Below are 25931 nucleotides of genomic sequence, written 5' to 3' on the forward strand. Positions count from 1 at the left end.
GGAGCCAATGAGGGCGCGGTCGCGGGTGTTACCCTCATTAGCATCCGGGCTGCGGGGCGTCTCTCGGAGGGCTCGGGCCCGTCCGCCCTGAGGAGGGGCTAAGTCCCCTCCCCGAGCTCTTGAAAAACCCGCCTGTGGTGGAGTCAGCTCAGGACTGCTTAGGGTCTTTGAGGGTCAGGTACAACTGTCCCTGAAGCTAGGTCACATTGAAGTTTGGAACAGGGAGTCTTGCCCCTTCATTCTTTCTGTTTCTTTCTGTGGAACCGAAAACCTCGGTAAATTTGCCTTTGGAACAGGTGAGTTCACCCTGGAAAAAAAAAAATCTTTTTCTAGAGGCTTCTTGGGCTTGGCGGGGCACTCCTCTTTTTTCTGAAATCCTTAATTTCCAAATCTATAAAAGACTAGATCCACGTTCCTGGAAGCGGACACTCACTCCTCTTGAGAAGGAGACTGCTAGCCGTTGGCAACAGTCTAGAAGTTACTCAGAAATTAGGTGGAAACCATTTTCAGGTGTTCCCAGCCCATCTCCTTGAAGTCATTAGTCCACAAGACGACATCAGGGTTTCCGGCGGAATTGTTTCTCAGATGTTGTCTTTAAAGTTAATTCTATTTCAGCTGCCCGGGACAAACTTCCAAGATTACTGTAGAACTCCACCAGAATGAATTATTTGTCCAATTATAGAATTTCTTAATTTATCACCGTAAATTGTTTCTCAGAGTTACAATTTGCGTGTGAAACCACTTTTCTAAATCCAACTTAGAGAAGACTGTTGACACACCAGTTGGAATGGTTCCAATAGCCTATCTTGCAAAACGCTTCAGATTCACAGAATATCCTTTGTAAAAGTAAGTGGCTGTCATGTTAATATAATTAGCTCTAATTTTTGACATGTGAATATGTGTGGAAGTGTCAACGTTTTTGTGTAATATCGAACTCTCAGTGACAAATAGTTAGGGCCAGTGCCACACAAAACAAAACTGGAAAATATACTTCTTTCATCATTTGAAGAACTTGCTGAATAAACATTTTCTCACTGTGTTCATCCCCTAATTTTGATGATGATAATAAGGTGTTCTATTTAGGCATTTATGTTGGTTTTAGTGTGTACAGTCTTAGAAGTGGTGGAGGAAAGGCCTCACCATACGTGCGTTGTATTTGCCAGCTGTTTCTCGGTGACAATCTGATTCAGCGGTTCTATGCTGAGAGTATTCTTACATACCTTTGAGTTCTGTTTAGAGCTAATGGATAATGAAAATGTATTCCTAGTGCATAGACAAGAGAAATTGGTTTGGGTTCCAGTTCTCAAACAAAAATAGAATCCAAGCCTGGAGGGGGAATAGGGAGGGAAGAGAAGATGTTGGGAAAAGAGGAATGAATATTAGGTAGGTAGTCACAGGAGAGAGCATTGGGGAAGAAGCTCAGAACTGGGAGTCATAACTGGAAAACCAGATAAATAACTACTTGGCAGCTGGGAAGGTTAAGGACACCTCAACCTGGACTTGGGATGGGAGTCCAGAGAACACTAGTTGCTCCAACTAGGTAGGGAAAATGCAGGGGCAGATGAAACTTGAGTGGCTAATAAGAAGTACCATGAGCCAAAGGCGCTCTGAATGCGTGGACCTCTTTCTAATGTCTACCAGTAGATAACGTACCATTGTAAATCTTGTGTAACGGTTAAGAGCATGAACTTTTAGAGTCAAGGTTGTTACACAAGCTGTGAGATCTTGAGCAAGTTAATCAACCTCCTTCAGCTTAAGTTTCCTCATGTGTTAGGAAGAAAAAAAGAGATAATAATAGTACCTACTTTGTTGGAGTGTTGTAAGGATCACATGAGTGCTTAGTATATTGCTTGGCACACAGGAAGAACTCAATGGATGTTACTGTTATAGTTGTCACCATCATTATAGTTACATTAGCATAACTGGATATTTATTTATGAGAAACAAGTCCATCCAAAGAGAATGGGTGAATGTATTGCCATTCAGTGAAGAGCACAGGAGAAGAAATAAGGATTCCATAGCAGGAACCCTGAAGCTTTCTGCCCTTCTTTTGTCAGTTTCCCCCACCCCAGGCAACCACTGATCTGTCTTCTGTCATTATAGATTAAATTCTTTTCTAGAATTTCATATAACTGGAATCATATAGCATGTTCTTTTTTGTATCTGGCTTCCTTCTCTCAAAATAATGTCTCTGAGATTCATCCATGTTATTTGTATCAGTAGTTTCTTCCTTTTTATTACTCAGTAGTATTCCATTATTTGAGTATAATAATAATAAACTTCATTCATTCATTCATTCATTTCTTGATTAACATTTGAGTTATTTCCAGCTTTTGGCTATTACGTATAAAGCCAAACCATACAATTCTTTGTGTAGACGTATGTTTTCATTTCTCCCCATTATTTTTTTTTTTAATTATATCTCAAAGCTCTTAATTTTTATTTTATTTATATTTATTTTTGGCTGTGTTGGGTCTTTGTTTCTGTGCGAGGGCTTTCTCTAGTTGCGGCAAGCGGGGGCCACTCTTCATCGCGGTGCACGGGCCTCTCACTGTCGTGGCCTCTCTTTGTTGCGGAGCACAAGCTCCAGACGCGCAGGCTCAGTAATTGTGGCTCATGGGCCCAGTTGCTCCGTGGCATGTGGGATCTTCCCAGACCAGGGCTCGAACCCATGTCCCCTGCATTGGCAGGCAGATTCTCAACCACTGCGCCACCAGGGAAGCCCTCTCCCCATTATTTTTAAGCTATGCTCTTAATTTGTACCTAAAATCCTTTCTGTGTGGCCTCCTTAAGGACCTTTCTCCATCAATTATTACCTTTCTTGCAGGTTCTGTGGCTTCCTAATTGTGCTTTTCCCTCAACCAACCAACGTTCTAATTCTATTCTTCAAAAAAAAGTCAAATCAAATAAACAGCTTTCTTTTAACCATGATATCCCCTTGAAGGTAGTCTTTAGTGTCTCTGGGTTTTACTGCCAGGTTCTAGTCTCTCTCTTTTTCTGTCTACCTACTAGATCTCCCTACTCGGATGTCCTGTCTATACCTCAAGTTCAGCAGCACCTTTAAAACTGTAGTGTGTCTCTTTATGCCTTGCCTCCATACCTCCCAACCTGTGCGTCCCCTAATAATCTCTTTGTTGACTCTCGGCACACCATCTAAGTGGTCACTTAAGTCAGAAATCTCCCTTCGCCTCCTTCCCTCCTCCATTCACTCAGCTCATCTACTTGTAAACCCTTGACACCATCCCTCCTGTTATTACCCTTCATTATCTCTCACCTGGACCAGTGGAGCTTTACAAACTTTAAGATGCATACAAATCACCTGGGGATCTTGTTAAGATGCAAATTTTGATTCAGTAGACCTAGGGTAGGGCCTGTGGTTGTGTATTTCTAACCGGTTCCCCAGTGATGCCCACATTGCTGTTGCATTCTGTCTCACTCACTCTCTTGGTAAATGTCATCCAGTCTCATGACTTTTAAATACCATCTATATGCAGATGACCCCAAATCTAGTAAATCTCTCGTCCTGTCCCCTGAACTGGGCTCTGTTCTGCGTTACCTACTTAACCCCACTATTTGCATATTTAATAGACATCCCAAACTTAACTTCTTTATAAACTGAACTACTGATCTTTTCCCCTAAACCTATTCCATGGCCATCTTTCTCTTCTCAATTAAAGGTAACTCTAGTCTTTTAGTTGCTTAAGCCAAAAATTTTTGGAGTCATTCTTGACTCCTCTTTCTGTCGCAGCACACATTCCATCCATCAGCAAATCACATTGGCTCTACCTTTATATCTAGAATCAAATGACTTCTCACCACTTCCGCTGCTACCACCCTGGTCCGTGTCAGCATCAGCTCTCACCCGGGTTACAGCAGTAGCTTCCTATCTGGTCTCCTTTCTTCCACCCTATTTCCCACTACATTCTGTTGTCAGCTTTAGCAGCCGGAGAGATCCTTTGAAAATATGTTTGGTCATGTCACTCCTCTGCTCAGAAACCCTGCAGTGGCTCCCTTTTACCGCTGATGACATCTACCAATACTCTTTTCCTCTGTTAACTCCTGATCAGCCCTTCTGATCTCGCTGGAGACCCTGGAACGGGACAGGCATGCTTCTGCCTCAGGGCTTTTGCATTGTTTCCTTTGCTTAGAACATTTTTCCTTCAGGTGTCTGCATGGCTCACTCCCTTGTCTCTAATTTTTTGCTCAAATGTCACATGGTGAGGCCTTTCCTGACCACCCTATTTAGAATTCCAACACTCCTTATCCTCTTGCCTTGCTTTGTTTTACTCATAGCCCCATTAGTTAATATGCCATTATACGTATGCATTTTTTAAAAATAAATTTATTTATTTATTTGTTTTTATTTTTGGCTGTTGGGTCTTCGTTGCTGCACGTGGGCTTTCTCTAGTTGCGGTGAGCGGTGGCTTCTCTTGTTGCGGAGCACGGGCTCTAGGTGCGCGGGCTTCAGTAGTTGTGGCACATGGGCTCAGTAGTTGTGGTTCACGGGCCCTAGAGCGCAGGCTTGGTAGTTGTGGCGCACAGGCTTCATTGCTCACGGCATGTGGGATCTTCCAGGACCAGGGCTCAACCCCAGGTCCCCTGCCTTGGCAGGCGGATGCTTAACCACTGCACCACCAGGGAAGCCCTGAGAATTATTTCTAAAGTGCACTGATATATTACTCCCTATTTAAGCCCTCTAAAACATCCCCATTCCCTACAGGATAAAATCCAAACTCTGAGGGTGGGGATACCCTAAAACAATCTTCTAACAGTTCCATATTAACTTAAAAAGAATTATAGTAAAGTAGAAAAAGGAAGAGAATTCTTTGTGGAATTTTTTGACCTTTCTCCAGTGAAATGTTTAACTATGACATATGTCTAATTAGGAATTCCATTTTTACATATCTTTATTTTTAATATAAGTAGAAAATATATATTGAAGACTAATGGTATATTGAATATACCCAAGCTTTCAGGTTAGGTGAGCATGTAGAAATTCAATATTCAATTCAATTCAATTAGTAATTAGAAAGTTTTCACTTCTAGGGTTTAGCAGCTGTGGAAAAAGTAGTGTGAAGACTAACTTTAAATTTGTTTTTTAAATTTTAAATGGAGAGTAGTGGGCTTCCCTGGTGACGCAGTGGTTAAGAATCCGCCTGCCAATGCAGGGGACACAGGTTCGAGCCCTGGTCCAGGAAGATCCCACATGCTGCCAAGCGACTAAGCCCGTGTGCCACAGCTACTGAGCCTGCGCTCTAGAGCCCGTGACCCACAACTACTGAAGCCCACACACCTAGAGCCCGTGCTGCACAACAAGAGAAGCCACCGCAATGAGAAGCCCACGCACCGCAATGAAGGGTAGCCCCCGCTCGCCACAACTAGAGAGAGCCTGCGTGCAGCAACGAAGACCCAATGCAGCCAAAACTAACTAACTAACTAAATAAATTTATTTAAAAAAAAAAATGGAGAGTAGTGAATGTCAAACATCAAGTAATTTTTTTCTTATAGTAAATTTAATGAGTGTAATGCTTAATGTTTTTATTTTCTCAAACTTCCTTTGACATTCTCCCAGAAAGTTGCTCATAGGTGTACATGCCCAACATTTTGCTTACAACTTCAGAGACTTTGTACCTCTGAAGCCCAGGTCCCAGATTGAGAACCGCTAAAACAAAGCATCCCCCACGAAGTTGCTAAGCAAAAGTTTTCCACTCGGAGCAAACATGGGTTATAGCAGAAAGTGTTGTCAGTCTGTGAGGGACGATTGCTGATCATGGCTGTCTATAAGTTATGAGGGGCTAAAAAATAGCAGTTTTAGAATTTTATACTTTTCACCTGTGTGGAGAAAGAGCATGCTTTGTGTTTCATATGATATCAGTAGCATAAAATAAATGTTTCTTAATGAAATTAACTCTGGTGACTTGGTTTTGGAGGAAATGATAAAAGCATAAAAGTGCATGAAAATTCAGTTTTATAGGTTATGGGTTAAGATGCTGGTTAAATTATGCTTCGAGTTATGCTTATCAATTAAGAAACAGAATTTCGTTTTCTGGAGTTATGTTAAGAACGTTGCGTAATTTCAAGGCACAGAAGTACCAAGCAGGGACTTCCCTGGTGGCACAGTGGGTTAGACTCCACGCTCCCAATGCTGGGGGCCCGGGTTCGATCCCTGGTCAGGGAACTAGGTCCCACATGCATACTGCAACTAACAGTTCACATGCCACAACTAAGGGACCCGTGTGCCACAACTAAGGAGCCCTGGAGCCACAACTAAGGAGCACATGTGCTGCAACTAAGGAGCCCACGAGCCCGCCTGCTGCAACTAAGACCCAGAGCAACCAAATGAATAAATTAATTAATTTTTTAAAAAAGTACCAAGCAGCCTTGGTCTTAAGAAGCAGCCTCTTGCATTTAGAAAGAGTCAGTTAAAAATTTCCAACTAGCGAAAAATGGTTGGATTCTGTATGTATTTTGAAGGTGGAGCCATTAGGACTTCCTGATGGGGTGTGGGGAAAGAAAAACAATGCATTTAGGATGATTTGAGGTACTTGACTGTAGCAACTGGAAGGATGGGGCTGTCATCAGCTGAGATCTTCAAGTAGATCAGGTTTGGGGGTGAGGGGCAAGATAGTTCAGAAAAAAAGAAACTTCTGATAAAAATCCTATCTTGAGATAAGTTGACATTCGTCTGACATGTTAATATTTGGTTAATGACGTCTAGAGAATGTAAAAGGCTGTGTTATTTTTAAATAGTTTCTGTTAACCATAGTAATAGAATTATTTCAGGGGATTTCACTGTTAACGTAGGAGTTACTCGCATTTCTACCTCCTAAGTTTTAGCGCTATGTCTGGAATGTGGAAGGTGCTCAGAAAATGTCAGTGTGGTGGATGGATAGTGTGTTGGTGGGTAACTTCCCCTGCAGCAAGTATCACCTGAACAGAGACGCAGATGGAAAACAATCATTCCCATTTGTGAAGATCTGTGTCTGTCATAGATGTGTTGGGAGATGTTTGTATTAAACTTGTTCCTTCTGCCAAGAGATACTGTTCTTCCCCTGAAGAAATGGCATTATCTCCACTTACTAAAGACTTTGAGAGCATCTGTGGGTATTTAGCTCCTACTTAAAGTCCCTCAGAATCTGTGCACACAGAACAAGTCAAAAGACAAAGCATCATGCAGGTCAGTTGGCTATTATCTCTAGACAGCAGTTGACTGTCATGATGCAAGAGATTGGTGTAGCCCAGGTCGGGGAGATCGTGATGATTTTTACTCTAAAATCTCCCACTGCACTTTTTTTTTTTTTTTAAAGAGCAGGTGATATACAAGCTGGCTTTTTATTTTTATTTTTATTTATTTAAACACTATTTTATTTACTTATGGCTGTGTTGGGTCTTCGTTTCTGTGCGAGGGCCCTCTCTAGTTGTGGCAAGTGGGGGCCACTCTTCATCGCGGTGCGCGGGGCCTCTCATTATCGCGGCCTCTCCAGACGCACAGGCTCAGTAATTGTGGCTCACGGGCCCAGTTGCTCCACGGCATGTGGGATCTTCCCGGACCAGGGCTCGAACCCGTGTCCCCTGCATTGGCAGGCAGATTCTCAACCACTGCGCCACCAGGGAAGCCCCTCCCACTGCACTTTTAAAGAAGTGATAGATTGACCTTGTTCAAATATACAGTCTGGATCACTGTGTTCTTTTGAAACTAGACCTTTGTTGATTACTGAGATCTATATTTTTCTTTTTCCTTCTCAATACTTTTATAGCAGCCATCCAGCTGATGCTACTAACTTCATTGAAACAGAACAAGGAGGTTCAGAAAGTCAAAGTACTAACAATCTTGAAAGTATCTAATAGGAGATCCTTACTGGGGCTGAATTTGGTTGTGATGTCGACCCAGTGATTTTGGTTGAACGATTCCTTTTTATCCATTGTCAGTGCTCATTAATGTTGTCACCTGACAGATTTCTTCCCAGTGACTGGTTTTGATGTGCTTCTTGTTGTCGTGGCTCTGATGTTCAGCTGACCACTTCATCTAGGAGTAGCAGGGTGGAGATGGTCACATGTTTGCTGGCAGTAGTCAGATGACAAGGCTGCTGGAAAAGGCTCAACCTGCCAAGACATGTATCTAAGGCAGGGGACCAGCAGGGCTCAAATGTCAGCTTCAGACTGTTGATTTAGCATCTGGCCTTGGACAGGTTACACTGGCCAGCCAAGTCAGCCCCAGGCTTGAGCAAAGCACTGTAGGATAAAGAATGGGATCTAATTAAATGGAGTGGAAATAATGTGAGAAGGATGGCTTTTTATATCCCATTCTAACCCTCTCTGCTTTTTCTTTGCTCTTAAAACTCTGTAGCTTCTTGGAGCTCCTGCTTTAAGAGGAGCTATACATTCCCCTTGCAATGTAACAATCCTAGCTGAGCATTTACTTCCCTTGAAGGACTGGTGAGCCTTTAAATAGGTATGGGTTACGTGGGAAGTTTTTGCTTACCTGTAGAAACCACGCTGCTTACTGAAAGCATCACAGACAAGTAGTAAAGTTCAGGAGTCATTTTTTCCTATATTTGGGAGGAAGAAAGCACTGTTAGGAATACTTGTTTTTTTTTTTTTTTTTTTAAACAATGATCAGACATTGATTCTTTTTTTAATTAATTAATTAATTTATTTTTGGCTGTGTTGGGTCTTCGTTTCTGTGCGAGGGCTTTCTCCAGTTGTGGCGAGCGGGGGCCACTCTTCATCGCGGTGCGCGGGCCTCTCACTATCGTGGCCTCTCTTGTTGCGGAGCACAGGCTCCAGACGCGCAGGCTCAGTAATTGTGGCTCACGGGCTTAGTTGCTCCGCGGCATGTGGGATCTTCCCAGACCAGGGCTCGAACCCGTGTCCCCTGCATTAGCAGGCAGATTCTCAACCACTGCGCCACCAGGGAAGCCCCAGGAATACTTGTCTTTTAATTGCAATACATATTTTAAATGTTTTTGCTGAAAGGATTTAAACAAAGGCACCAACTTAGCAGGAGATGGAAAGCTTGCTGCTTAATGTGCCAACCCCGTCCAGCAGTTCCTTCCACCATTGATTAATGTCTTAACTTTTTTTTTTTAATTCTAGTAAAGCAGACTTCACCCTACAAAAAGAAAAATCTCTCATGGAATTTTTAAACTTTCCCTGTTGAAATGTTTTAACTGTGATGTGTCTACTTAGGAGCTCTATCTCTCCATCTCTATTCTTAGTGTAAGTAGAAAATAAATGTTGAAGACTAATGGTGCATTGTATACAGCCAAGCTTTCAGGTTAAGATGAGCCTTTGGAAATTCAGTATTTACAAACGTACACAGTCGGTTGCCAAAAATGTTAACACTACGGTGCAGACCCCTTCACTGAAGGACCCCACCCCAAATACAGAAAACATCCTCTTCAGTGCCTGTGGGACCGGTTCCATCTGAGTAAGCAGCACGGTAAAACCTAAAAGGACAGCAGAACGGCATCAGTTTACTGGGTTGAATTATCTCAGAAATATATTCCTTTTTTTTTAATTGAAGTATAGTTGATTTACAATGTCTTGTTAATTTCTACTGTACAGCAAGGTGAGTCAGTTATACATATATTTGTTTCATGTTCTTTTCCATTATGGTTTATCACAGGATATTGATTATAGTTCCTTGTTGATCCATCCTATATATAATAGTTTGCATCTGCTAATCCCAAACTCCCAATCCTTCCCTCCCCCACTCCCCCTCCTCCTTGGCAACCACAAGTCTGTCCTGTATGTCTGTGAGCCTGTTTCTGTTTTGTAGATATACTCATTTGTATCGTATTTTCGATTCCACATATAAGTGATATCATTTAGTATTTGTCTTTCTTTTTCTGGCTTACCTCTCTTAGTATGATAATCTCTAGGTCAATCCATGTTGCTGCAAAATGGCATTATTTCATTCAGAAATATATTGTTGAATGCAGGCCCTAAATAGAAGGTGTTTCCTCGTGTATCTACTGTGGAACAAAAGTGCTCAAAACCTAGCCAGGCTAAGGTTATCCTTTGAATCGAGGTCATGTGCTTACTATCGGCAATGCTAGTGATAATAACTGTGAGAGTTTTTTTTTTTTAATTCCCCCATTATTTCATTTAAACCTTACAGCAAAACTGTGAAGCAGGTATTTTTATCTCCGTTTTAGAAATGAGGGCAAGGAAGGTCAGAGAGAAGAAGTAGCTCCTGCTGTTGTGGGATGACTGTTTGGCCTCCCACCAGGGAATTCTCTGGAGACTCTTTCTAGAACCATGTTAAGGCACCCAATAACTTTTTTCATTTTATAAAAATTTAGACATAGTCTTAATTTAAAGTGCACATCACTCTTAAAAGTACATACAAAGGAAAATATAACTAAAATATATTAGTTTAAGGTATTCCTAAAACTTCAGCACATTTCAGAGTCCAACTCTTCTGTGTCATTTTTTGACTTCAATTAGTTGGGGTCCCTGTTTTTCTACCTATATCATCTCCTTAGTAACTATTTATTGAATGAGTGGATAAATCTGATATTTTTATAACTGTAAAGAATTTTATAACATCAAAACAAGACATTAGTATTTAATTTAATTTGGGTTCATATTCAAGTTGTAGGATGACTAAAAGAGATACTAAGGAACTTTTTAAGAATTCACTTCAGGGACTTCCCTGGCGGTCCAGTGGTTAAGATTCTGCTCTTCTACTGCAGTGGGGCACGGGTTCGATCCCTGGTTGGGGAACTAAGATCCCACATGCCATGCGGCATGGCCAGAAACCAAAACCAAAAAAAGAATTTCCTTCACCTGAATTCTAAACGTGAATTTCTTCTTAGGTTTCAGTCTTTGAGCTCTTGAAGAGCAAGAAGTCCTATCTTACCCGTTTTTATTCTAGTAGTGTCTGGCAAATAGTAGACACTTAATAAGTGCTTGACAGAATGACTGCACACTTACCAATTGTGAAGAAAGTAAAGATGATATTACCAACCAGGTTGGTGAGGAGAGGCTGACTGCAGTATCGAGAAGATCTGGGCCTAAAAATCAATACCCTGGGTCATACATTAATTGATTACTTATTAGAAGAAATCCACGCTGTTAGTGTAACACCAGAAGGCACTGACCCTTGAATTCTAATTGTGGCACTAGGTTCATTTGGCTCCAGGCAACTCACTGCTCTTAAGAACCTTGGTTCCTTTACTGTGACTGCAAATTAATTAATGCTAGCATTAATAAAAATATTATTAAGAGTTATTAATATCTTAATTGGTGGACAAATAATGTTTACCATTTTTCTAATTCATGTTAATTTGATATTTTGGTGAAAAAACATTTTGTGGAAATTCTGGCCTTCTGGAGTAAGGAAATATGCCCTACCACACACAAACCTCTTATAGTAGAAGCTGGCAAGTTTGAATTAGGCTAATTACAAGGAGTATCACGGTTTCCATTCCTTTCCCATCACTTAAGTTTTCAGATTTTTTTTTAGAATTTTCACATTTTTAGAACTGCAGTTTATTTTGAATGTATCAAATTGCATTTGCCTTGTTTGCCCGAAAAAGGTATTAACTGACTTTTTCGGCCAAAACTAATTTCCAACATAGAATCTGAAATAACAGATCAAGTCATAATCTGTTTGAGTGTGCCTGTGTCACCCTCAGCCTTGCAGATGTTAGCTAATGCTAGGCTGTTGGGACTGCTCTCTGGGGAATTCATAAATTGAAACGTCGGTGCTCTCATTGTTTCCCATTTGACCTCTTCTTATACTAGAAGAAATAACTGTTGATTAAAAGTTAAACTCAATCTGCCCAAATCCCAGCTCTCCTCACTGTACTGAGATTTGTGACTCTTCAGAGAGGTGAAGCATGTGACTACCATTGATAATAGGGGCAAAACAATGGGGCAGGATGCAATTAAACACATAACAGGAATGGCAGAGGGCACCCGAACCATCTGCACAGGTAAGACGTGCATGCTGAGCTGCTAGGGGAGGGGGCTGGCTGGAGAAAGAACTTACCTCAGCAGAACATAGAACTGGAGGGTCAGAATGGTGATCCCAAACAGGAGCACTGTCACTTGGCTGCATGGGACACAGTGAGTTACATTATACATTACTTTTTTAGTGATAAAATGCCTTCAAGAAACCAAATTCAAGTTCTGTTTCATGATAATGTTACATCAAACCACAGAAATAAAAGTTTTAAACATAGCAAAGATGAACTGAGATCCATCCCATTACAGCAAAATTATGTCTAATAATACTTCAGTAAGAATAATAGTTACCATTTATTGAGCTCCTACTATATCAGTGTGATTACTGGTCTCTAAGGAATCTTGAGAACCTTGGTTTCTTATTTATTTGTTTATTTATTTATTTATTTGTGGCTGTGCTGGGTCTTAGTTACGGCATGCGGGATCTTTAGTTGCAGCCTGTGAACTCTTAGTTGCAGCATGTGGGATCTAGTTTCCTGACCAGGATCGAACCTGGGCACCCTGCATTGGGAGCATGGAACCTTAACCACTGGACCACCAGGGAAGTCCCTGAGAACCTTTGTTTCTTTACCATGGCTGTAAGTCAATGCCATAAGACAACCCACGAGCAATAGTAAGAATTATTAATGTTCATAATTAATAGACAGATGTGTCACGTTTTTTATTCACTTTCTCATTTAATATGCACACAAGCCTATGAAATGGGACTGTGGTTTCCCATTTTATAAATGAGGAAACTGAGGCTCAGAAGCATTAAATGTCTAGTCTGAGGACAAACACCTAGTAGTAGTGAGCAGTAGAGCTATAGCAGAGGGAGAGCTACAGCATGGTTAGGACCCTATGGCCCTGTACTGTGCTTGCTCTCCCTCCAGCCAGGTGGTTCACACTGAGTGAGTTAACATACCTAGCACAACTTACACAACCAAATGAGGTCTGTGGTTGCCGCTCAGTTTTGAAATTCTTTTGAGATTACACGTACATAGTTTCCACACCTATAGGAAAAATCTTCATTAACTAATAGTTCTATCTTTTCACTGTAAACTGTTATTCACCTTCATTATTTATTTTATTAATTGGATTTAGCACTGAACGACTTTAGGGTATTTGTAGAAATTAAATCTCCCCTCCAAAGACAAAGATTTACCCCCAGTGAAGGTACTCAAAACAAAAAGCAATTTCAAAATATACCCCCAGACTAAAGCAATGGCACATTGTTAGAACTAGAATATGGTTACATGTTTAAGGTTACTATTTTAAAAGGAATAGTGTTCCTTTAGAGGTGTAAATCTGAGAAGTTGTCAAGGCAATTGCATTAACAGTCGTCAAAATAGATTTAATTATATTGAGCATTCTGAAGTGTGACAAGAAAAGCCAAACAGTTTTTCTTTTAAGTTAATGTTTTAAAAACTGACTTAATGTTTACAAAATGTTTCATTAATGTTTACACATCAATGTTTTTGAAACTTAAAGTCAGTGATTTTAAAGTTGAAAGTAAATTTTACTTCAACCTCAGGACAGCCTCAGGAAGCAACGAACTTTTTGCCACAGTGGGCTGGGGAGGGACACTTACAGCCTGAGCTGATGAGATCTCGGCAGCCAGCAGTGCAAGCGGTAGGCTGTGTGAGCCAGACAGAAGTGAATCATGGTGGCCCTGGTCCTTGAGCGCCTGGAGCAAAGGGCAAGGACGACCCAGAACAGTCCCGTTAGAGCTTCCAAACCTCTTCTGCACTCATTCTTCCCCTGCCGAGGCCCCCTGCCCTCCACACGAACCCTTCGGGGATACGGAGGAAGTACTCTCCAATGGAGAGGGGCAGATCCTTGTTCTTTGAAAGCCACTGTAAGCTATGATAGAAGCTCGCTGTAACCTAATTCTTCTATGGCTTTGAGGATCTAAAGTCTAAAGCTGGCTGTGTTAACAGTGAATTAATAGAACTGAGCTGGATATTTGAGACAGGTCATGAATATGAAAAGAGAGAAAGCTTCCTTTAAGCTGAGTGATCAGCTTCCCCCAGCCCTTTCCCCACCCCTTCCCTTGGGGAGGACCTGGAAACCTGAGCTCACCCCCAAGGTCAGGGAGGGGCTTCAAGCTCTTTGTTCCATCCTTCCCTGCACAGCCAGCAGCTCCCTAGGGGATCTGTACCTCCTGCTGTCAAGCTTACTGTTCTTCCAGCTCACAGCTTAGTCTCCCTGGGGAGTGGTACCTGAAACTTGAGGTGGATGGGGCTGCAACTGACGCTGGACTCCAGCTGAATCAAGCCCCTCCACCACGGTCCTTGAGAGCATGCTCAGTAGCTGGCCAGATACCCTGATTTCCCTGTGGGCCCAGGGCCACCCCATAATACCACAGGTACTTTGCATGGGAATTGGGGGGCAGATAAGGAGTGGGAGGGGGGGAACAAGCCCCAGGTGAATCCTGGTATCATCCTTGGGGTGATAATTGAAAGGTAGGACAGTTAAATCATTCTAACCAGTGAACTCATTTTTTTAATGCTGTGTGGAGCATTATTGACCCTTCTCTCCTTTATTTCCTATTAACAATTAGCAGTGTCCCTGTGATCCCTGCCACTGTTTGGAGTAGACCTCAAGTATTTATTGAATAAATGTTTCCTAATTTCCATTCCCACTGACTGTACTTAAATTGAAGCTTTCTTTACTTTGTAACTGGCCTTCCTATCTTGTTTTGCCCCTTCCAGTTAATCCAATAGCATCACCATCATCAGTATTATCACTTTCCTCACAAATAACAGCTACCATTTCTTTTAACACTGCACCAGGCACTGTCATAAGCACTTTGCCGTATCATATCATGATCTCTATTTTACAGATGAGGAAACTTAAGACACAGAATTAAGTGATCAGGTCAAGATCATACAACCATATAAGGATTTTAAACACTCATGTCACCTTATTTTTCTAGAGCATTGTTTTTCTAGAGCCCTGTTGTCACTCCATTGCTCAGAAACCTTCGAAGCTTCCTGTTGTCTAAGGAACTGAAGTTCACATTCTGCAACTCCTCAGCCAGAAGGGCTCATTTCCAATCTACACAGCTCCAATTTATCTCGAATTTTTCTTTTTTGGTGAGAGAGAACCTAGGAGTCAGGAAACCTAAATTCTAGCCCTGGTTCTGCCACTCACTAACTTTGTCTCATGCGAGCATAAAATCTGAGCAAAAGTAAGTTGGTCAAACTAGCAATTGGGTCTGAACACAATTGGGCTACAAATAAATGGTCCTGATACAGGTCTTTTGAGTGTTGGCAAGACAGGTACACAGTGAGATGTTTTATAGCCTTAATTTCCAACTCATTCTCAACTTATTATTTCTTCGAGATATTTGTAATAGTGAAAAATTAGATAAATCTAAATGACCGATGATAGACGACTAACTGGAAAAACTAAATATCTAACAATAGATTATTATTTGGAACAAACTAAATGTCTTTGGCCATTTTTTGTTCTTTTATGGTGAGAATTAAATTATAATGTGCATGAAAAGTAGTTTGTAAGTTAGAAAGTATCATATAAATGTTAGTTTCCTTTTTTCTTTTTTTGGCCGTGCCATGCGGCTTGTGGGATCGTAGTTCCCTGACCAGGGATTGAACCCATACCCTCGGCAGTGAGAGCTCAGAGTCCTAAGCACTGGACCACCAGGGAATTCCCAAATGTTGGTTTCTTTATTGTCATTCGTTATGTTTCAGCTTTAATTATAAAAATACTTCAAGCTCTGCAGGTGATTCCCTAAAAGTTCCCAAAACACTTTGAGCAATTTGGCATCCAGGGAACTCCTGAAAGTATTTTATTTATTGATAGTTAATAGGGAGTGTTTATTAAAGAAATAATTAGAACTGAGTGCTTTGAGTTAGAGATGGGTTCACTGAGTCACAGCACAATGAATGAAAAAGACCCCCACTATGACACATCATTATGGCATTTCAGAGCATTGGGGATAAAAAGAACATGCTTCAGATCTTCCAAAAAGACAAAGCAGGTTACATGGAAAGGAACAAGAATCAGAATAGCACCAGACTTTCAACAGCAGTGTTCGGTGCCAGAAAACAATGAAGAATGCATTCATAATTTTAAAAGAAAATTCCAGCCTAGAATTCTCTCAGTTAAGGAAGAATAAAGACAGATTTATTTTATCTCCCATTTGCCCTTTATTATGAAGCTATTTGAGGATATGCTCCAGAAAAATTAGGAAGTAAAACAAGAAAGACAATGACATGGTTCTAAGAAATAGGGGATCTCCCTTAGGAGAGAGATGAAATGTCATATTTCAGAATGACAGATGCACAAATGGGTTAGAGATTTTCAGCCCAAATTAGAGAAGGAACTTCAGGAAAAAAGCCTCCATGAAAAAACAGATTCAGTAGAGTAATAATAGTTGATTGAACCATTTGAAATTGATTTGTTTTGAAGATCAGAAAGAGTTGAGGGACTTTCCTGCTGGCGCAGTGGTTAAGAATCCACCTGCCAATGAAGGGGACACGGGTTCAATCCCTGGTCCGGGAAGATCCCATATGCCACGGAGCAGCTAAGCCCGTGTGCCACAACTCCTGAGCCTGTGCTCTAGAGGCCGTGAGCCACAACTACTGAAGCCTCAGCGCCCAGAGCCTGTGCTCCGCAACAAGAGAAGCCACCGCAATGAGAAGCTCGTGCACCGCAACGAAGAGTAGCCCCCGCTCGCTGCAACTAGAGAAAGCCCACGCGTAGCAATGAAGACCCAACGCAGACAAAAATAAATAAATAAATACTTTTTTTAAAAAAAAGAGTTGAATTACAGCAACATGATATGCAGCATAAATAATTGCTGTATTCATAGTGTGTTCGTTACTTGCCAAAAGCAGCTTTATGTAGCATATGTGTATTGTCTCATTTAATTCTCACAATAATCATGAGGTAGGTAATATTATTTTCTCTGTTTTAAGACAGAAACACTGGGGCAAAAGGAAGGTTAGGCTAGGGTTAGGTTGCCCAAGGTCATCCAGCTCATGTAAGTATTGGAGCTGTGGTTTGAACCTGGACAGCCTGATTTCAGAGCAGGGGTTCGTAACTGTTATGCTGTATAGGCAGGAGGTTGGAGGATACTTTTTTGTGGACGCTGACCAGTCCCAGGAGAAAGACCTGTAATACAGCCAAGTTCCCCTACAATGAAGCCCACTGTGCAAAAGCCCTACCTACCCACTTAGAACTTCCTATCAGCTCTTTGAAGGAAATTTAAAATATATCATTAATATTGGTAGAGAAATAAGAGAGCGTAATGCATTGGTGAAGCAAGAACAAAATACCATAAAAAGGAACATTCAGAGGACAAAGGTCTAAAAAATTGAGTATTGGAAATTCCCTGGCAATCCAGTGGTTAGGACTCAGCACTTTCACTGCCGAGGGCCCAGGTTCGATTCCTGGTCGGGGAACTAAGATACTGAAAGCCTCGAGATGTGGCAAAAAAAAAAAACAAAACAACTGAGTATAATAGCAGAAATGAAAACCTCAATAGGTGGATTGGAGGATGAATTTGAGGATATTTAGAAATTACAGCGTGAAGGTAAGAGATGGAAAAGAGAAGAGAAAGGATAAGAAAATTGGAAGACCAGTCCTGGTGCTTCAGCTCTAACACTCAGGCATTTCCAAAGAGAACAGAGAAAATGGAAGGTAGAAAATCATCCGTGAAATAACTCAAGGACATTTTATAGAACTGCAGGTTATGAGTTCTGAGATTGAAAGGGCCTGCTCAGGGCCCAGCACAATAGATGAAAATAGAGCCACACTAGAGGACATCACTGTAAAATTTCAGAACATTTGTGGACAGAGTTCTCGTAAGCTTCAAGGGAGAAATAATATAAGCCACATTAAAAGGATCAGAATTACTGGAAGTGACTTTGGATTTCTCACTGTTAGCACTGAAGTCTAGAAGCAATGCCTTCAGAATTGTGGGAGAAGGTGATTTTCAACATAGACTAGAGATTCTTTCTCTCTCTTCCCGCCTATACATAATCTATGAGGATTAACTCTCATACACCCTCACAACTCTCTCCCAAACTTCCCAGATGTATAGCCTGAGGGTAATGGGGGTGTATGAGCTAATCTTCTTTGATCATGAGAGAAAGTAAACAGACACTCTTTGGATAAATTAAGAAATAACATTATAAGCACATAATATAGAATTACAATAGATTCGACCAGAAGAAATAGCTGAAAAAGTTAAAAGTGGTCGCCTCTTAGGGATTTGGTTGGAGGGGTTGGTGGGTGAGATATGGGCAATGACTGTTGCTTCCATTATGGGCCTTTTGTCACCCTATGATTTTAAATCTATATATGTGAGTTTGTTTAATTAAAAAAAATTTTTTTTAATTTATTTAATTAATTTATTTTTTGGCTGCATTGGGTCTTCGTTGCTGCCCACGGGCTTTCTATCGTTGCAGTGAGCGGGGGCTACTCTTAGTTGCGGTGCGCGGGCTTCTCATTGTGGTGGCTTCTCTTGTTGCGGAGCACGGGCTCTAGGCACGTGCGCTTCAGTAGTTGCGGCATGCGGGCTCAGTAGTTGTGGCTCGTGGGCTCTAGGCACGTGGACTTCAGTAGTTGCGGCACACAGGTTCAGTAGTTGTGGCTCACGGGCTCTAGAGCGCAGACTCAGTAGTTGTGGCACACGGGCTTAGTTGCTCCGTGGCATGTGGGATCCTCCCAGACCATGGCTCGAACCTGCATTGGCAGGCGGATTCTTAACCACTGCGCCACCAGGGAAGCCCTAATAAAAAAATTTTAACAAAATTTTAAAATCAGTTGCCTTGCATTAGTTCATTAGGGTTATGGAAGGATCAAATGGAATAATTGATATGAAAAAGAGTTTGTCTGTTGTAAACTGTTATTCAGTTGAAAGTGATAATATGACCATGTTGACTAAGAGGCAAAATACGGTTTTGAAGGATGGGTGTTGCAGAGTTATATTTGGTGGGTGATAATGTCATTGTATCTGTTAACCACGGCGACAATAGTGCAGTCGCAAAACAAACATTCGCTTTGCTCATGAGTCTAAGCTCAGCTTGTGGGTTCGCTGATCTGATCCAGGCTCAGCTGATCTCACCTGGACTTGCTTGTGCATCTAAGCAGATTGTCTGGGGTTTGGATGGTCTAGGATGGCCTCAACCACATAGCTGACGGTTAGCTGTCTGTCAGCAGGAGCTCTGTCCTGCAAGTTCTGTCATCCTCCAGCAGGCTAGTCTGGGTTTGTTTTCACGTCAGGAGCAGGAGTCCAAAAGAGAGTGGGAGTGTACAACACCTCGAAGGCCTAGGCTCAGAATGGGAACACTTTCCCACGTGCCACATTGTTTGGGCCAAAGCAAGTCACAAAGGGTGCGAAGGAGGTTCCATCCCTTTATGGTAAAAGCTGCAAATTCACATTGAAAAGGAAGGGTGGAGAAAAGGGGCCATTTTTGCAATTCACCCAGCACAGTCACTGAAGCCAACTATTTATTCCACATATTTGGAATGAGAACATGGAAAGACATCAGAAGACCTGTAACTTAACTTACTTTCTTTTTCCTTTGTAGACAGTAAGAGAGGTGTCAGAGTTTTCCATTTAGATCGACAACTTCAAATTCTCAGCATGGAAAACTCAGAGAAGACAGAAGTGGTTCTCCTTGCTTGTGGTTCCTTTAATCCTATCACCAATATGCACCTCAGGCTGTTTGAGCTGGCCAAGGACTACATGAATGGAACAGGTAGGAACAGTAACCAAAAGCAATGATGGGGTTCAGGATGCACTACCCTACAATACAGCACTTTGGCTTATTGGATAGTTTAAGCGGAAGGACTTTGATAAAACAGCAGAAGCAGGAAGGTCACTCTGACCTCCTCCCTCCACCCCTCTTCCCTGAAGCAGATCGTAAAATGTTCATGTGAGAGGTGCTCTCGCTAAACCGGGAGAAAAGGAGCATCCTTATCTCTGAAGACAAAGGGAATTCAAACAAACATTCTTTGCTAAATTCCCCTGAGTTTTCTACACTTACCTTGTACTCTTTGCCCTATCATATTTCGCCATGACTGTCTACCCTTCATCCAACCTAGCATAAAAATACAGTAAGTCCCCTATATAGAACAAGTTCCGTTCCAAGAGTGAGTTCATAAGTCCAATTTGTTTGTAAGTTCAACAGAGTTAGCCTAGGTACCCAACTAGCACAATTGGCTATATAGTACTGTACTGTAATAGGTTTATAATACTTTTCACACAAATAATACATAAAAAACAAACAAACACAAAAAATAAAACATTTTTAATCTTACAGTACAGTACCTTGAAAAGTACAGTAGTACAGTACAACAGCTGGTATACAGGGGCTGGCATCAAGTGAACAGGCAAGAAGAGTTACTGACTCGAGGAGGGAGAGGAGGTGGGAGATGGTAGAGCTGAAGGATGGTCAGCAATAGGAGGTGGAGAGCAAGCTGCAATTTCACTCACACCTGACATTGATGGCACAGGTTCTGGTTCCTTGGTTCCTTGTTGGATTCAATTCCATCTACCATCTTGAAAAAACAATCCAGTGATGTCTGGGTAGTAGCTCTTTTTTTCTCATCATAGATGACATGGTAGCACTGGATTGCATTCTGAACGGCTGCCGCAACCTTCATGTACCGTTCTATGTTCAGGTCCTGTGCCTCAAAAACTAACAGTGCCGCCTCAAATAAAGAAAATCCCCTTGCCATTTCCTGCGTCGTGAATCTCTTCAGTTCTTCAGTTACTTCTTCCTCTCCTCTCTCTCTGTCCTTTCTCTGGGCCTCCAATTCCATCACAGCTTCATTAGTAAGCTCCTTGTGTTGCACAGCAAGGAGTTCAGTGAAGTCGTCCTCTTGCAAATCTAGCTATAAATAAAGATACTATACTACTGTACCCTTACAGTACTGTACAGTAGAGTACACAAAAGCACAACCACTTGTAGAGGATGTGGTGCACGTGACAATGTACACCAGACATGTTAACTAACTTATGTGACTGGACATGCGAACACATGTTCGCATCTTTGAAAGTTCGCAACTCGAAGGTTCATATGTAGGGGACTTACTGTACTTAGGTTTAACTGTTTCTTGGAGTCTTCATTTCCTTATGAAGGCTCCCGTGTCGCATAATAAATCTTACATTAAGTAAATTTGTATGCTTTTCTCCTGTTAATCTATCTTTGTCAGTTTCACACCCCACCAGGGACCCTAAGAGGGTCAAGGAAAACTTTTTCTTCCCTACATACACACAGATTTATTTTGTTTTGTTACATAAATGATCATGCTGTGTGCTGATAGGTGGATGGGTGTCCAAACTCACTAATAATCAGGGAACTAAAATAAAAAATGAGATATATTCTGCCCATCACATTGACACACGTTTTTAAACTTGATAATGTCAAATATCAGGTGTTGGGAAGGAATGGGCTCTTGCATATACAAATAGATAAAGGCTTTTTACAAGGCGGTTTGGCAATATCAATCAAAATTTAAACTGCTAAAAAAAAAAAAAAAAAATTTAAACTGCTGAGGAATGGGGAGTCAGTGTTTGATGGGTACAAAAATTTCACTTGGGGAAGTTGGAAGAGTTCTGGAGATGGACGGTGGTGATGGTCGTACAACATGTCACAGTACTGTACACTTAAAATAGCTTAAATGGTAAATTTTATGTATATTTTACCACAATTAAAAATAAATAAATAAACCTGAATCCCTGTGAAAAAAGGAGGAGGGGGGGGAATCTGTGATTATGAAACCATATTGATGATATTTCCTGTGCATAAAATCTGATTTGTTATAATACCTCATATCAAATCTAATTCTTTACCCAGGAAAATATGAAGTTATCAAAGGCATAATTTCTCCCGTCGGCGATGCATATAAGAAGAAAGGACTCATCTCTGCCCATCACCGAGTTATCATGGCACAACTCGCCACCAAGAACTCAAAATGGTTGGAAGTTGATACATGGGAAAGTCTTCAACAGGATTGGATAGAGACTGCCACGGTGCTAAGGTATTCATGGTGCAGTCAGCTCTGCCGTGCCATTCCTGTGTGAGGTTATCACACGGTAACAGGGCGTGGGTGGTGCTCAGCCTTTATGGCTGTCACTGTGTTTTGAGATGTTTGCACGCTTGTTAACTGTATATCCCTGTTAAAGAATAGAGGAAGCACACCTGGCCTGTCTATGCCCCAAGTGAGAAAGGTAAAGTTGTAAGATGATGTTACTGTGGTCAGTCTTCTTAAGTATAAAAGAGAGAGGCTGGTAATTTAAGGAAGAGAAGCCGTGATGCTTGATCACAGAGAGAGCTGGTTTTGGGAGCTGCTTCCCTGACAGCATATGGGGGTTGACACAAATCGCCGTGCTCAGAACTCTGAAACAGCTCCAGTTTAAGGGTTCAGAAACCAGAGTGAGTAACATCTAATGATTACTGAATGTTCTCTTGAGTATAGAACACCAGGACTTTCGGAAAAACCTGTCTAATATCTATTCTTAGAGTTCGAACCTTCTGGTTCTAACCATATCAGTTAGGGTTACGATAGGAAATAGAAACCACTCTGAGCATTTTAAGCAGAAAGGGATTTTAGGTGCTCATGCAGAAATGTGGAAAGGGCTGGAAGAGTAGAAGTGGTGGCTTGTTTCAAGGTCATGCCTCCTTAGCTGCAGTTGGAGTTCAGGAAACTGTTCCTGCTTCTGCCAACGATGCTGCTCTTGAACTGTCCCAGTCTATAGGGTCTGGCCACCACGCTGACATGGTAAGAGATTACTTGTCAGGGTCCAGTATATACTTGTTTGTTTTTTTTGTTTGTTTAATATTTTTTATAGGAATTTTTAAAAATTAATTAATTAATTAATTAATTTGTTTTTGGGTGTGTTGGGTCTTTGTTTCTGTGCAAGGGCTTTCTCTAGTAGTGGCGAGCGGGGGCCACTCCTCATCGCGGTGCGCGGGCCTCTCACTGTCGCGCCCTCTCTTGTTGCGGAGCACAGGCTCCAGACGCGCAGGCTCAGTAGTTGTGGCTCACGGGCCTAGTTGCTCCGTGGCACGCGGGATCTTCCCAGACCAGTGCTCAAACCCGTGTCCCCTGCACTGGCAGGCAGATTCTCAACCACTGTGCCACCAGGGAAGCCCTACTTGTTTGTTTTTTATGTATTATTTGTGTGAAAAGTATTATAAACCTATTACAGTACAGTACTGTATAGCCGATTGTGTTAGTTGGGTACCTAGGCTAACTTTGTTGGACTTACGAACGTGCTCTCGGAACGGACCTCATTGGTATTTAAGGGACTTACTTTCTGTAATCAATGTTAACGCTTGTTTTTATGACACAGACACATACAGCTTAGAATAGTAATAGCTACCGTTTGCTGTGCTCCCAGGATTTTCCTTGCTTTCCATTCTTGACAGCCAGAGCCCAAGGCTGCCATATCCTGGCCAGCATCCGTTCTGACCCAGCAGTACTATGTATTCGAAGGCATCCATTCTGAGTAGTTGGGCACTGTCTGTACCTGTGGTTAAATGTGTTTAATAGCTCCCAACCTTTAACATTGCATCAGAGGCTCTTAGGCATCTCCAGAGGGATGACGTTTCAGTTGAGCATTGTGAGAAAGAGAAATGTTCTGTTGCTTTGTTGCTTTATAGACACCATCAAGAGAAGCTGGAGGCCAGTAGCCGTGATCACCAGCAGGACTCACCTGTACTGGAAAGGCCTGGACGGAAGAGGAAGTGGGCTGAACAAAGACAAGATTTTAGTCAAAAGAAATCACTAGAGCAAACAAAAACGAAAGGTCTGTGTGTTTTGCCAGGACTTACCAATGATAGCTGATAAGACTCTAGGGCTGAGCAAGCCCCCTTTGTATTTTACTTTCATATTCAATATGTGTGGGTGCCTGGAAAATGCCCCTTGTTAGTTTTCTTTTCTTTTCTTTTTTCCCTTTGGCTGCACTGCACAGCTTGCAGGATCTCAGTTCCCCGACCAGGGATTGAACTCAGGCCATGGCAGTGGAAGCCCAGAATCCTAACCACCAGGCCATCAGGGAACTCCCCACCCCTTGTTAGTTTTATGATGGGGGGAAGGGAGAGTGAGAGGCACCCTGAGCTTATTTCTCCTACAGGAGGTAGACCTTAACTTTTGAGGGATCCTGGATCTCTTTTTAGAGAATCTGAATCTGATAGAAACTATGACCCCTCTAGCCAGAAGAACACACATACACATTCATTTTGATGCAGGGAGTTATTAAAAAGGCAAACCCTGGGACTTCCTTGGTGGCGCAGTGGTTAAGACTCTGCACTCCTAATGCAGGGGGCCTGGGTTCGATCCCTGGTCCGGGAACTAGATCCCAGATGCATGCCGCAACTAAGAGTTTGGATGCCACAATGAAGGATCCTGCAAGCTGCGGCTAAGGAGCCCACCTGCCACAACTAAGACCCAACACAACCAAATAAATAAATCAATTTAAAAAAAAAAAAAAAAAGGCAAACCCTGAAGCTCTGTTTTCTTCTTCTTCCCAGGTGTGCCAAAGGTGAAGTTGCTGTGTGGAGCAGATTTCTTGGAGTCTTTTGGTGTGCCCAATCTGTGGAAGGGTGAGGATATCACCAAAATCGTGGGAGACTATGGGCTTATATGTGTTACTCGGGCTGGAAATGATGCTCAGAAATTCATCTATGAATCCGACGTGCTGTGGAAACACCAGAACAACATTCACCTGGTGAATGAATGGATCACCAATGACATCTCATCCACAAAGATCCGGCGAGCCCTCAGAAGGGGACAGAGCATTCGCTACTTGGTACCAGACCTTGTCCAGGAATATATTGAAAAGCATAGTTTGTATAGCTCCGAGAGTGAGGAGAGGAATGTTGGGGTGATCCTAGCTCCTTTGCAGAGAAAAACTGCAGAAGCTGACACATAAGAAATTCTCCAGCATGGTATTGTGGACTTCCCTTTTGGGAATTTGAAACAGTGTGGGTGTTAGTAAATGGGGGAAGGAATTGTGATCCTCTTTAATAAATTAAAGTTTAAAAGGTTGGTAAAAAGTAGTAGTAGTAATTTAAAATCAGGTTTATCTTTTTATCAGAAGTTACTAAGATGAATGATTTCAATTTTTTTTTTAGGAATATATAAATCCCTTTATCTTTAAAACGAGATTAGTAGCAGAGCTAATTGTAGAAAAACATTATAGAAGAACATTGAATATACAAATCCCTTTATCATTTTTTTATTATTATTATTATTATAAATTTATTTTATTTATTTATCTTTGGCTGCGTTTTGGCTGCTTTGGGCCTTCGTTGCTGTGTGCGGGCTTTCTCTAGCTGCATCGAGCCAGGCCTACTCTTCATTGCGGTGCGCAGGCTTCTCATTGCGGTGGCTTCTCTTGTTGCAGAGCACGGGCTGTAGGCGTGTGGGCTTCAGTAGTTGTGGCACGTGGGCTTCAGTAGTTGTGGCTCGCGGGCTCTGGAGCGTAGGCTTCAGTAGTTGTGGCGCACGGGCTTAGTTGCTCTGCGGCATGTGGGATCTTCCCGGGCCAGGGCTCAAACCCATGTCCCCTGCATTGGTAGGCGGATTCTTTTTTTTTTTTTATAAAAAAGTTTTACCTGATCTTTATTACCAGGATAACATGAAATAAAAAGCTCTTAAGCATTTATACACAGAAAAAAATCAATAGGGAGACTGGTAGGACTCAGTTTCCGTAGTAGCTAAAATAGGAAAAGGCCAGGGACTTTATCAATGGAGTCATAAAACAGACTTAACCAAAACTGCAAGCTAGGCAACAAGCAGTTTCACTTCAGAGACTTTATTGCAGGGCCCCAGTTTCCTTATCTGAAAATAAATGATTATAAGTAACAGTTATCTGAAGGGAGAATTCTGGGAGAATTAAACTATCCCCTGCAAGACCCAATGAGCATACTTAGGTATTAAGACCTGATTGCTTAGGGTGTGAAAGTTCACAGCACAGTCTACTCCAG

At 41.8% G+C, this 25931-nt stretch overlaps 1 protein-coding gene across 2 annotated transcripts; it reads left to right on the forward strand.

The window, feature by feature from the left end:
- Nucleotides 1-40: 40 nt before the first annotated feature.
- NMNAT1 (nicotinamide nucleotide adenylyltransferase 1) lies at nt 41-24993 on the forward strand. 2 transcript variants are annotated; one of them, XM_036835238.1, is made up of 6 exons: nt 50-296; nt 14910-15148; nt 19521-19691; nt 21795-21978; nt 23604-23749; nt 24474-24993. In XM_036835238.1, the coding sequence occupies exons 3-6, from the start codon at nt 19577-19579 to the stop codon at nt 24872-24874; spliced, it is 846 nt and encodes a 281-aa protein (XP_036691133.1). In that variant the 5' UTR covers nt 50-296; nt 14910-15148; nt 19521-19576; the 3' UTR covers nt 24875-24993. The 2 variants fall into 2 exon arrangements, with proteins under 2 accessions (XP_036691142.1, XP_036691133.1); XM_036835247.1 differs by lacking the exon at nt 14910-15148 and having other exon boundaries at nt 41-296.
- Nucleotides 24994-25931: the final 938 nt, after the last annotated feature.

This window comes from Balaenoptera musculus, chromosome 1, assembly GCF_009873245.2.
Source record: "Balaenoptera musculus isolate JJ_BM4_2016_0621 chromosome 1, mBalMus1.pri.v3, whole genome shotgun sequence".
In the NCBI taxonomy this organism is placed as follows: Eukaryota; Metazoa; Chordata; class Mammalia; order Artiodactyla; family Balaenopteridae; genus Balaenoptera; species Balaenoptera musculus.

Bases quoted from the DNA above. Each gene is read 5' to 3' on its own strand.
- NMNAT1 (XM_036835247.1), top strand. From the start codon at position 19,577: ATGGAAAACTCAGAGAAGACAGAAGTGGTTCTCCTTGCTTGTGGTTCC. The intron at 19,692-21,794 runs GTAGGAACAGTA...TTCTTTACCCAG, and splicing joins GGACTACATGAATGGAACAG to GAAAATATGAAGTTATCAAA. The intron at 21,979-23,603 runs GTATTCATGGTG...GTTGCTTTATAG, and splicing joins GAGACTGCCACGGTGCTAAG to ACACCATCAAGAGAAGCTGG.